We start from the raw sequence: 12,696 nt of genomic DNA, 5'->3' as shown, positions 1-12,696 counted from the left end.
AGCTGATGAAGTGTGCCACTTAACCTCTATGACCTTGGCTGTTCTCAATAAAGAGGAATACACCTTCCTGCACAAAAATTAAAGATTTTTTTCTTTAATTCTTACTGGTTGAAGAGAACAGAACCTACTCTTTTGTATACCCCCCCCCAACAGTTCATGGAAATGAACTGTTCTCTCTCTATCAGGAGAACACACCTGGCTAAAAATTGGCCCCATGTAACCCTGCAAAGTACAGAGATTAGTTAAGCTTCTAAGGAGACAACAGTCCTAAGACTGTCCCTTTCCTGGATGGATGCATTTTGTAATGGGGCTGGAAGTACTGATTTTTTTTTTTTTCTAAAAGACATTTTTTTAGAGCTGTCTTAGGTTCACAGCAAAATTGAAAAGAAGATACAGAGTTTCCATATCCCCCTGTCCCCACACAGGCACAGCCTCCCGCATTGTTAACATCCCCCACCAGAGTGCTGCACTTGTTACAATTGATGAACCTATATTGACACATTATTATCACCCAAAGTCCAGAGTTTATAACTGGGTTCACTTTTGATGTTGTGCATTCTATGGGTTTGGACAAATGTACAATGTCAAGTATCCATCATTATAGGTCATACGGAGGGTTTTCATTGCCCTGAAAATCCTCTGTGCTCTGCATAGTCATTCTTCCCTCCCTTCCACTCCCCACTTCAAACCACTGGCCACCACTAATCTTTTTACTGTGTGTGTGGTTTTGCCTTTTCCAGAGTGTCATATTGTTGGAATCATACAGAATGTAGCCTTCTCAGATTGGCTTCTTTCACTGAATAATATGCGTTTAAGGTTTCTTCGTGTCCCCTCATGGCTTGGTAGCTCATTTCTTTTTAGTGCTAAATAATATTCCATTGTCTGGAAGCACTATGGTTTATTCATTTACCTACTGACGGGGATCTTGGTTGCTTCCAAATTCTGGCAATTAGGAATAAAGCTGCTGTAACACTGCTGCTACTGATTTTAAGATAAACCATGTGGCCTGGTTACTGTGGCCATTTATCTCGATAAGGGAATATAGCCCTATGTTTGAAACATTGTAGGCTTGAGTTGATCAACAATATAATTTGGGGAGACTATACTAAGAATTACCCATTTTGTTTTCGTATGAATTCATTTTTATATAAATGCATCAGACTTGAGTCCCTACTGTGTGCCAGGCTATGGAAGATGCAGGAACAAAAGCCTTTCTGACCCCAAGAGAGTCTAGAAAAGAAGCGTATATTAAATGGCTATATAAGTGTATATGCGTAGGAAATAACATTGGTTCTCTATGCTGGAACATCAGAGTAAAGAAGTTTTGACCTAGGTCATGCCCTTTTTTCCAGAACACTCAAATGAAATGTAAGAGAAAAATAACATTTCTGGTTAGTGTTAAACATTGCCATGTTATTTGCTTTCTCTTTTAGTTACTTACCCTAACTGTTCTTGCAGCTTTTATTTCTTTTGTGTTTTTCCTTCATTTATGTGCATGATGTCTTTCTCAAGATGCATTTCTTTTGAGGCTCTTGATTCCCTTCATGAAGGTTCCTCATCAGTATGGTGGATGAGTGTTATGGACAAAACTAGCCACCACACTTCTGTTGCACTTTTAAGAGAAGGTGTTTTTTTTTTTAATTGGCATCATCACATAAGAAATAAAATGTCCACGTGTGTGTGTGTGTGTGTGTGTGTGTGTGTGTGTATTTTTTTTTTAGTAATCTCTATATACAATGTGGGGCTCAAACCCATGACCCAGAGATCAAGTGTCACATAATATTCTAACTGAGCCAGCCAGGCACCCCCTAAAATGTCCACATGTTTAAAGGCACAGCAAAAAAGCAGCTGGGGACCCATTTCCAAACCAAATAAAGTGACTTCAAATCACAGGTGTCATTTACACTGAACTTTGGTGATGGTCTTATTGGCCCGGTATCTCTGAACAATTAAAGTAATGGGAAAGCCTCCCACGGTCCATAATTTTAGACTCTGGAAAAAGCATTTTGAGAACACACTTTGTAAGATTTAGTTTGGGTTTATTTATTTATGAGTAAAGCACTCCGCTTTGGTATTATCTTCCTTGCCTATATTTTGTCTTCTAAACTGAGGTGAGTCAATGTCACCTACATTTTCAGAGCTGAACTCACTGGCCTGTTCAGGCCAATGACTCTCCTAAGTAACATCCTTTAAATGACATTGGATTGTGTCGTGCACCTTTCTGGAAGCTGTGTGCGTGCATGCCCATGTATGCGTATGTATTTCAAGAGACATCAATCTCAAGCAATATTCTTGAGAGGCCTTTGTGTTCTCTTCAGTGCCAGCACTTCAAATATTGCCAGAATAGAAGAAATGGAGAGACTTTTGAAGCAGGCTCATGCAGAGAAGACCCGGCTGCTTGAATCCAGGGTAGGCATGTTGTCTTTATGCGGGAGGTCAGTGAGGCAATGGTTCATCCTGCCTGCACGTGACAGGAAACTGTCCTGGGGCCTGAGAAGCAATATAATCTTGGGAGTAGTCACTCAACCCTTTTGGCCTCTTTTTTTTTTTTTTTATCTGAAAAGTAAGGGTGGCAGAGAGGATTTCTAAGCCTCCTGACTGCACTACAATTTTTTGTAATTTGTAATATGTATAGTGTCAACGTCGTTGACTGAAATGAGTGCTTTGTATTGTCTTTTCCCTTTGATGGCCACTTTGTTTGCCTGCCAAGGAACAAGGAGGAATGTCATATCTTTATGGACTCTCCCTTCCTTGCCAGCTGGTGTGAACTGTGCTATTGTAATATTTAAAATCCCACGTTACTGTGACTGTATTTCAAGCGAGAATCTGAACTTCCTTAGGAATCCCCCCGAATGCCTTTGCATCCTGCCTTAAAGGGCTCCTCCTTTCCTCTGCCGACTTCTCTGTGAGATTCCTCTGTGACCGAGCTTCGGCCAGGAAGCCGCAGACAACAAAGGAACCGGAAGGACCAAGATTGATGGCCTTCAGTTAGAAGATGGCCACGGAAAGGAGGGCTAACTGCCATGACTAGTGTTGGGTGACAATTTGTGATCCTTTTTTATGAAAAGTGGGAGAGTGGTGGTCATCCATATGAAATGACTAAATACCACAAGCCGGATTTTCACTAAATATTCAATTGTTAATTAAATGTGGTGGTTGCATTTCTGTGTGGGATGATTTTGAAGACTACGTGAGAGGTGATTTTAGTCTAGGTGGTCTATTGCAAGAACCCAGGCTATAAAACCAGCAATTGTCTACTGAGAAGTTTCTTTTTCCATTAGTTAGAATCATTCAAGTGTAACCAGCATGTCCTAAAATTTGTTCTGCATAATAACATTTAGGAACGGGAAATGGAAGCCAAGAAACGAGCTCTGGAAGAAGAAAAACGACGCCGAGAACTCCTGGAAAAACGACTGCAGGAAGAAACTAGCCAGCGGCAGAAGTTAATTGAAAAGGAAGTAAAAATAAGGGAGAAACAGAGGGCACAGGTTGGTGGGACAATGTGGATGGATTGCAATAGGTCGCCCCCTGGTGGTCATTCTTTAGAAGACAGTCGTGCTTGTCAAGACACCTTGCTGGGCACCTCAGTCAGCAGCCCTTGACATGTGACTGCTAAGACACAGATGGGGGTTCAGAGACCAAAAAATGTATGTTTATCTCAAAACTTTTGGGGACCTACTAACCAAATGACGCTTTTCTCTAGTCACGCATGGAACATTTTAATGGGTGAGGCATTTTTTCTTCTACCCATTTTTTTTTTTTTGTGGTGTATTTAAAAGGAGCATGTTTTTCTGAGCAGCTTTGAAAAATGCAGCTGAACTTGCTCCTGAAAACAAATACAACACCCAGACTAAAACCTTTGGTTGAGGAAGAGAAGAGGTTCTATTAAGCCATTTTTGGAAGCAGACACTCCAGGACAAAATATTTTACCAACCCAATTTCTTGGTAGTGTTAGTGGGTTTTCTGTTTTGGTTTGGTTGTCTAACCACTGTATTGTCACACATGTCCCCTTTGCTACAGCCGTCCCCACACGCGTGTGCAAGGTTACTGAACTCAAGCAAAACTCAGGAAAACCACCCATTTCCTTTAACTTCCCCTCTTGCTTATTGTAGAGTTTGAATCTCTGTCACTAAAGCTGCCTACATAATGTATGTTTGCTGAGAAACAAAAATAAATTTCATGCAGGCCTCTTAATGTAAAGTTCAAACCCATTTTACCAAGGTTTACTAGACTTCATAAAAGGTGCTATTTCCCTTATTCTTTATAGTGGCTGGGAGTTGGATAGCACAGCAGTGAGAGACTATCTTTTTTTTTTTTTTAAGATTTTATTTATTTATTTATTTACTTGACAGAGAGAGAGACAGCCAGCGAGAGAGGGAACACAAGCAGGGGGAGTGGGAGAGGAAGAAGCAGGCTCTTAGCAGAGGAGCCTGATGTGGGGCTTGATCCCATAACGCCGGGATCACGCCCTGAGCCGAAGGCAGACGCTTAACCGCTGTGCCACCCAGGTGCCCCAGTGAGAGACTATCTTGAGGACTCTGTGTGTTTTGAGGTATCTGTAAGGCTGTGACATCTGTCTGAAGTCAAATACCACAGAATCAAAGGCAAAATATTGAAGGAAAAGTACAAAGGAAAGCACATTCATTTTATTTCATTATGTCCACCATCGGCCAAATTATGATTCACAGGGAAGGTCATCCATACCTGTTCGGTATTTGAAGCCAAACCAGAAAGCATAATTCTACTTTAATCCCAATTATAAGATTTGACTCCAAGTATATATTTAGGTCATTTTCCCCAGGGCAAAGGGGTAGGGTTATTTAACAGAATAAACTGGAACGCCATTTTAGAAATATGACCCATGGCGATAACGTGCTTCCTAGATTAGATGAACCTTTCTTCCAGCCATAGTAAAATAAAAGACATCTTTGTACATCTCGTCCGTATCTGCTCATTGGGCAGCCCATCCGGTACAGCTTTGATCCTACTGCTTACGTTACTTTAGCTTCGCTTTTCAAAACCTACATCTCTGCCTTTGATTTCTATCAGAGTGTGTGTCAGCCCACGTGTATAGCTTTGGGTGGGCGGTGGTGCGCTTACTAAATAATGTTCACCAATCAGGTCATGTCTGAGATTATTTAAGGACTGTTAGGTTGTATCGGCAGAAGTGCAGGGAACTTCACAGAGGAGGAGTCCTCATCTGTAGGAGGCAGCCTAGGGAACTTCATGCCTGTTGTGACTCCCTATTTTTAAGTGCTAAGTACCTCTTAGAAAGCTAAGGCTGGGGCGCCTGGGTGGCGCAGTCGTTAAGCGTCTGCCTTCGGCTCAGGGTGTGATCCCGGTGTTGTGGGATCGAGCCCCACATCAGGCTTCTGTGCTAGAAGCCTGCTTCTTCCTCTCCCACTCCCCCTGCTTATGTTCCCTCTCTCTCTGGCTGTCTCTCTCTGTCAAATAAATAAATAAAATCTTTAAAAAAAAAAAAAAGAAAGAAAGAAAGCTAAGGTTAATGGCATTTCCCCATGTTCTCATCTGTCCATTTCAAGGAGTAGAATCTATTCTCCTGAGTTTATCCACCCCCCCCCCCCCGCATATTGTAGCCTCCTTCTTAAAATACTGTACACTTTTTTAAACTCCAAAGGATAATGTTCATCTTAAGTTCTCAGAATCACATGGACATTGTAATGCTTAGGCTTTTCAGTGCACGTCTGTTCCTAAACATCTGTGACCTGAAATGAAACGAATCATTAGCTGTATATGACATGGGTCTGTGCTTTTCCAGGCTCGACCTCTGACACGCTATCTGCCTGTCCGGAAGGAGGACTTTGATTTGCGAAGCCATGTGGAGACTGCTGGCCACAATATTGATACCTGTTATCACGTGTCGATCACAGAAAAGACCTGCCGAGGATTCCTTATCAAAATGGGTGGAAAAATTAAAACTTGGAAAAAACGATGGTTTGTTTTTGACCGGAACAAGCGCACGTTCTCTTATTACGCAGGTGAGTGAGAAGAAAACCCCTCAGCGATATATTCAAATCAGGAATTCTCTGTTAAAGAGCAAAGGTAATAAACATCAGGACGAATGAGTTGGTAAGTAATAGAATTAATGGCAATCTTAGCTTTGTGGGTATGTACTATTTTATATTCAGGTTATATAGTCCCCCTGATATGCATTTCCTCTCTAATAATAAAATAATAAAAATATAATAATAAAAACTCTATGTTATTTAAATAACAGAGAAATAATAAAAACTCTATGTTATTTAAAAAATGTGAATTCATGGGGCACCTGGGTGGCTCAGTCGGTTAAGCGTCTGCCTTCAGCTCAGGTCATGGTCCCGGGGTCCTGGGATTGACCCCTGCATCGTGCTCCCTGCTCAGTGAGAAGCCTGCTTCTCCCTCTCCCTCTGCCTGATGCTCTCCCTGCTTGTGCTGTCTCTCTGTCAAATAAATAAATAAAATCTTTTTAAAAAGTGTGAATTCGTCGCTTCTAGTTCTGAAATAAGCTGAAGTCCAAATAAGTAGTAAATGGGATTTTTCTTTTTAGACCAAAATATTGACTTTTAAACCACGAGGCCAGGAAAAAGGTTTCTGTTTATTTATTTATGGTCATCTGCCCTATTTAAGTCACACACAATTAGGCAGCCTTGGCTGACAGTCCCTCAGCTCGAGTTTATAAACTAGCACGGTTATTGAAGCAGAGGGTAAAGCTCATCCGTGAACAAGGGAACAAGTAAGTATTTATTAAGTGACTGAAATCTTTTTGGATTCTTAAATGGTGGATTATGAGAAACATACCCTACTGAGTCTTTGAAAAATACAGGACTATGGCTGTAACTGCTGTACTTAGAAGTCTCCCGGGTCCCCTAGGAAACACGTCCGTCGTCAGTGCAGGTAGAGTCTGCTCTCTTCAACAGCTGAAGAAAAGTACTATCATGTCAGCGCTTGTGAAGAGACCGTCTCTGTGGTGACGGTACCAGCATGTATGAGACTGTTAGAAATGGTTGCATCGATGTCATAAGTAAGAAATAACCGTCCCGTCCCTTCATCTATAGTGTGAGTCAGGATATGTTTATGAAGAGAAGTGTGAGGGACCAAGAAGCACGTGAAAGAGGGGAAACACTGGCTGTGGGGCCCCAGAACTGGGGTGAGGAGGGGCAGGGGTGGGGGGGGGGCTTCAGTTCATGCAGCGGCCAGCGGCCTGAAGCAAATGGCCTGACCCTCAGGGGTTCCCCGCTTGCCTCTCTCGGGCTTTCTGAGCTCATGTTTAATGAGAATCCAGAGATGTTCTCTTCAGTTAGTACCACAGAAAAGATGCTAGTTTAATGAGAAATGCCAGTTTAGTGTCTGCAAAATCCATAAACAAAACTTTGTGCTGTGCTAGTCTCCACAATCTCACCCAGAATTTTCCAAAAATAAAATTTGAATGATCAGCTTCAGACAAAGGAGCTTCACTCTTCCTCTCTGCTTCTCTTCTCTGAGGGCCTTACTTCCTTCTTTCCCTTGTAGGTTGCTCAGTTCCCCTTCCTTCCTCTGACCCATGTCAGAACCTGTGCTCCTGACCGTGTAAATGCATTTTTCCAATTTCAAACTTCTTGGTGATCGGTTTTCGATTTTTTGGACCAAAACCGTTTTGGTATATGAATGATTACGCAGAACTGTAATACATAACACAGGCAAAAATTATATTTCATTCGGGTTTTTATTTTTTTTAAGATTTTGTTTATTTGAGAGAGAGAGAGAGAAAGCGAGAGACAGAGCACAAGCAAGGGGGTGGGTCAGGGAGAAGGAGAAGCAGACTCCCTGCTGAGCAGAGAGCCCTACACAGGGCTCGATCCCAGGCCCCTGAGCCGAAGGCAGACCCTTAACCGACTGAGCCACCCAGGCACCCCTCATTCAGGTTTTGAATATTTACATATTATAGAACTGGCCAGTGAGTCCTAGTTTGACAAATGCTGTTCATTTGGCTCTGTTTACAACCATCATTAGCTTGTCCGCCCCTCACTCCCACCCCCACTCTCCCCAAACATCACCAAGTGCAGGACTAGATCAGTCCACAGGAAGCCATACAGATCGCAGTGCAGGCTGGACTAGACCCCCAGACGCCACCTCCCTTCAGCTGGTGCTCGGGTAGATGGGCGCCATGTTTGTGAAGGAGCTGACCCATGAACGCTGAGAGTGTCATGAGCCTGTGCTAATCATCCCCCCGGCCTCCATAGTAACTGGCTACCCTTAGAAGAGTCGCTAAAGAAAACCGAGACCCAGAAAATATATCTGTAAATTGATGGGATCATGCTGTGGAAACTGAATGAGTAGCTGTATCGTGTCCCTTTACAATAGCATTCTTGATTCTCTTAGGTCACTATGTCCTTGTGAGGCCAGTATTTTTTGGAACTCTTTCTCATAGAAGTGCCCTACAAACACAAGTTTCATTCCCCAGTTTTCTGCCTCCTGGAAACACTGATAAGATTTACTTTTATCTCCAGATTTTATTTTACATCTGTTTTCAGAAAATAAAGTATTGCTGTATTCCCATTAACATCGCAGAATCCTTCCCAGGGAATATTTGAGAGATACGCTGACCTCTTTCACAGAAACTGACGGATACCCACTGAACGTGGTATGGATTAAAGCAGTGTTTCCCCAGGAAGAGCAGAACAAACAAACAAACAAACAAACACAAATACTGCGGCCCATGGTCAAGCACGCTCAAATAAGTTAGGAAGAAATGCTGAGTTAAATGTAATTTAACAGCTTTATATTTTCCACTGAACTTCTCAGGGTGGTTGTTTTTCAGACTAGCTTTTAGTTGTTGAAAAAAAGGGACATTCATGAATAAAATTCTTAAAAATAGAACAGAAGTCTATATAAAAGGACGTCTTTTCACGTCACGAAAGTTCTGACCTTTTCCCACTGTTAAGTCCATAATATCTTCTCAGATTTTCTCTATTCATGTTATTAATATCTTTCAGTATATATATGTATTCTTTCTTCTTTAATACAGTTGGGACCAAATTATTCAGTCTGTTCATAACGTTGTTCACGTAACAGTATTTCAAGATTTTTTTCTGATAAGCACACGCAGATCTAGTCTTGAATTTCCGTGGCTGTGTGGATTCCACTGCATGGCGGGTCTCTGGTTGAATCAGTCCCCTGTTAAATCGAGCAGGTGTTTTGCAGCCTTCTGCTGTAACGAACACAAATCCATGCGTGCGCATGAGTAGCTCTGGTGCCGTAAAGTTTGAGGAGTGGAATTGCTGAGTGAGGATTGTTCGCATTTTTAATTGGCTTGTTTTTCCCAACTGCCTTTCCAAAACTTTCTTCTTTGCGCTCCCACGAGCAGGGTACGATAGAGTTTCTTTGCAGTCTCATCCATGCTTTTAAGATTCTTCAGTATGTTCGCGTGCTTTTATATAATCTTCGCTGAGTGTAAATTACAAAATATTTCAAGAACTTATTAGATCACAGAGGAATGCTGTTTGGTTGGTTGATTGTTTTTGTTTTGTTCGAGATTTCGTTTGGTTTTTATGGCAAATTTGATGAAAGCTTAGAAACCGTTTGGAAAATGCTGCATTGAAAGGACATCAGATTATTGACATGAAGCTCTTTTCTCCTGGGAACAGGAGAAAAAGCATGCTGGACAAGAAATTCATAGGAGAGGAATATAACTAGAATAGTATTTTAAATTATGTCCAAAAAACACCCTTCTAACAAATTTCGTTACAACAGCTCTACACATGAATGTTTCCGTGGCAACCACTGTTCTGGAGAATGTGAGGAGATAATTTGTATCAGCGTCAGTGGTGTTTATACTTTGTGTGCTAACTTGACTGTCAGTAGCTCTGAGTTGTCTTTTGTTGCAGATTTGCTGGAGAGCCTTGGGCAAAGTCAATTAGTCCCTGAGGTTTGGGCTGATGATTCCTTTTTTTGTTGTTTTTTCAGTATAGAACTGGGCTATACTTCACCTAAATTACCCAAATTAGTCTTAGGTAATTTGAAAACTAGATAAATATTGTAATAATTATACTGCAATGCTAATGTTTCCAGTCCATCAGTGGTGATATTTTAACACTACCTGTTATTGCAGACAAGCATGAAGCTAAATTAAAAGGAGTAATATACTTCCAAGCCATTGAAGAAGTGTATTATGATCACCTCAAGAACGCCAATAAGGTAAACACTGATTTTCAGATTTCTGTCATTTGCATGCATACTGAAGTTGGGGAAAATATGTTTTTTGAACTCCAAGCAATTTAGATTTGTTGTTCTGACATAACTGATTGATATAATTCTACGGTTCTAGAAAAGTGAACATAGAAGTAATTAATACAGCTGATCTTTTGTGGGGGAAAAAAGTCACGGTGAAGTGAGAAAATCTTATGGTCCTATTAGTTTAGAAGACGCTGAAGTGACTTTGCATGAGGTTCTAAGAAGGAGCTACAACGTGGTTATGAGGTTATCAGGAAGACTCTCATTCGGGCTAAGAGTACGAGCTGTCATTGGTTGAGCACCCACTATGAGCTAGGTACCCGCTAGGGCTCTACCGACAAAGTAGCTGCTAAGAGGAGTGATCGGTGAGCTCTCTGTGTGCGATTTCTTGTGCAGAAAGTCTGGAGAGATGGTCGATCTTGGGAAGGGGGTTGGAGGTGGGGCTACAGGTTATCCTAGAGCAGCAGGAACACCAACTTAGGTTTCTACACATTAGAACTTATGAAGAGGAAGAAGCCCTCACATATGTCTGTGGTATTTAATGTAATTTCAGGATGTTTGTTTTACGTTCTTTTCCTTTCTCAATTTTTAGAGTCCTAATCCATTACTCACCTTTAGCGTCAAGACTCACGACAGAATCTACTATATGGTTGCGCCCTCGCCAGAAGCCATGCGGATCTGGATGGATGTTATAGTTACGGGGGCAGAAGGTTACACCCACTTCTTACTGTAGTGAACTGGCCCAACAGTCGACTTCAGGGCAGACTGCAATAATCTCTTACAAGAATGAAGCCATATTCGATCCCAGATGGAAAGACCCAACAGACCCATCCGTCTAACTGCGTATACTCAGAACTCCTTTTATATTAACAGGAAGTCATTTATAAAAGCGAAAAGGGGTTTAAATTCAAAGTTTGATGATAAATAACAAAAGGACTGAAACACCTATGAGAAAAAAACCCACTATTTTGGTAAATAGCATCACTTATAGGAACACTTCTTATAAACTATTTTTTATCGATTGTTTACTTTGGTGAAATAAACTGAACGGTTTACAGAATGTATGTACTTGGAAATATGAAATTATTTTAGCACCCCAGTTATTGGCATTGACATTATTGGTTATCAACCAGTTTTTTAAAAAGCATTTTTCTGAAGGTTATTTTATAAATAGAAGGAAATAAGGGTTTGGAGGGGAATGTATTTTAGGAGGAGTTTTGCCCTAATTATTAAGTACTGCACCTAAACCAAAGACTTGATATGACTTCTGTTTAATAGTGGTAGTTTCAGGTGATGAACCACGTACAGTGTTACTCTACATTTTAAAATGGTACTTTGATGCCATCAACTGTCTAGGAAATAGACTCTGAAGAGTTACCACTGGTATAAGCTGCTGTCCGTGTAGAGCAAATCGCTTTTTGTAAAAGAAGAGAAAAGAAAAAGTTGTGTGTTTTAGACAGAAGCAGTCTTATTAGACAGACATTCTGTCACTTTGAGCAATTTAAAATAAGGAGAATATTTCTTGTTTTGCTTAAGATTTCTCCATTCCCAGGGCTGAGAATAAAGGCAGCCAGCAGCCAATGTCCTTTAGATTGTCTGTTTCCTCCTTTTTGTGGAACACACGTGTAAATTGCAGCCTCACGTGACATAACGATGAAATCAGAGCTCTGTTTTCACCAAAGAACAGACCAATTAAAATACTTATTTACAGAAGTAGTGTAGTTCTATAAAAATGAAAATGAACTTCGACTTAATGTTCTTTGTAATGTACTATTTTATTATGTATTTCTTTACAATTAGCCTTTGTTTTTTAGAGTTAAATTAATTTTTGTTGAATGAAATGACTTCGGGCAAGTCTCTTTTTATAACAGTTTTTCAAATGACATCTATCCTGGTTTGTCATGTTGTGTGTATTTGCAAGTATGAACGTACTCTTTCCTAAAAGTTGGCAAATGGATAGAAGTAGAAAATAATGGCTTTGCTTACCAGTACAAGGTGAGATGATTAGATTGGAAGTGTCCATAAAATCTTTGGCAGGCCTGACGGGGTACAATTTTTAAAACTTTGCAGTGTGGTTTGTATACATGTATACATGTTGCCAATAATAAGATTTTGCAACTGGATGACACATGATTTTACTTGAACAGTGGAGGACAAAGTCACGATTGCAAAAGACATTTTTATAATATGTTTTTTCAGAGATCACCCCAAATCCTGTAATGATGTAAAAGAGTGAAATGCAATTGCTAAAATTTTGTTGGTTAATGTAAAGATATAACTTGTCTGTACTGTACTTGATAGGATTATAAAGATATTCTAATCAGCATTATATCTTGCATGATGTAGTAAACCTTTTAAAATGTGTGTTAAAATATGTTGAATATGGATTAAAATGTTGACCAGATTTCACATTTGAAAATAAACTCATCTCTCGTTAGGAGGTTACCTCTTGGTGACATGACAGGGGATAGATTAATTAGCAAAAAT

At 40.5% G+C, this 12,696-nt stretch overlaps 1 protein-coding gene across 14 annotated transcripts in view; it reads left to right on the top strand.

Annotated features, from left to right (window-relative positions):
- Positions 1–12,618, top strand: part of PHLDB2 (pleckstrin homology like domain family B member 2) — a 209,637-nt gene extending 197,019 nt beyond the window's left edge. For all 14 annotated transcript variants that reach the window (XM_087861631.1, XM_087861627.1, XM_087861626.1 and 11 more), the window contains 5 exons: positions 2,319–2,409; positions 3,342–3,488; positions 5,780–5,999; positions 10,088–10,173; positions 10,802–12,618. In XM_087861631.1, coding sequence (XP_087717757.1) covers positions 2,319–2,409; positions 3,342–3,488; positions 5,780–5,999; positions 10,088–10,173; positions 10,802–10,942 — 685 coding nt within the window. In that variant the 3' untranslated portion in view covers positions 10,943–12,618. The remainder of the gene's footprint in view (positions 1–2,318; positions 2,410–3,341; positions 3,489–5,779; positions 6,000–10,087; positions 10,174–10,801) is intronic.
- Positions 12,619–12,696: the final 78 nt, after the last annotated feature.

The sequence above is a fragment of the Ursus americanus genome, chromosome 4 (genome assembly GCF_024610735.1).
Source record: "Ursus americanus isolate L20-20 chromosome 4, mUrsAme1.1.p, whole genome shotgun sequence".
NCBI classification, from domain to species: domain Eukaryota; kingdom Metazoa; phylum Chordata; class Mammalia; order Carnivora; family Ursidae; genus Ursus; species Ursus americanus.
Note: the sequence above shows the minus strand (reverse complement) of the source record. Positions and strands in the feature narration are given on the sequence as shown.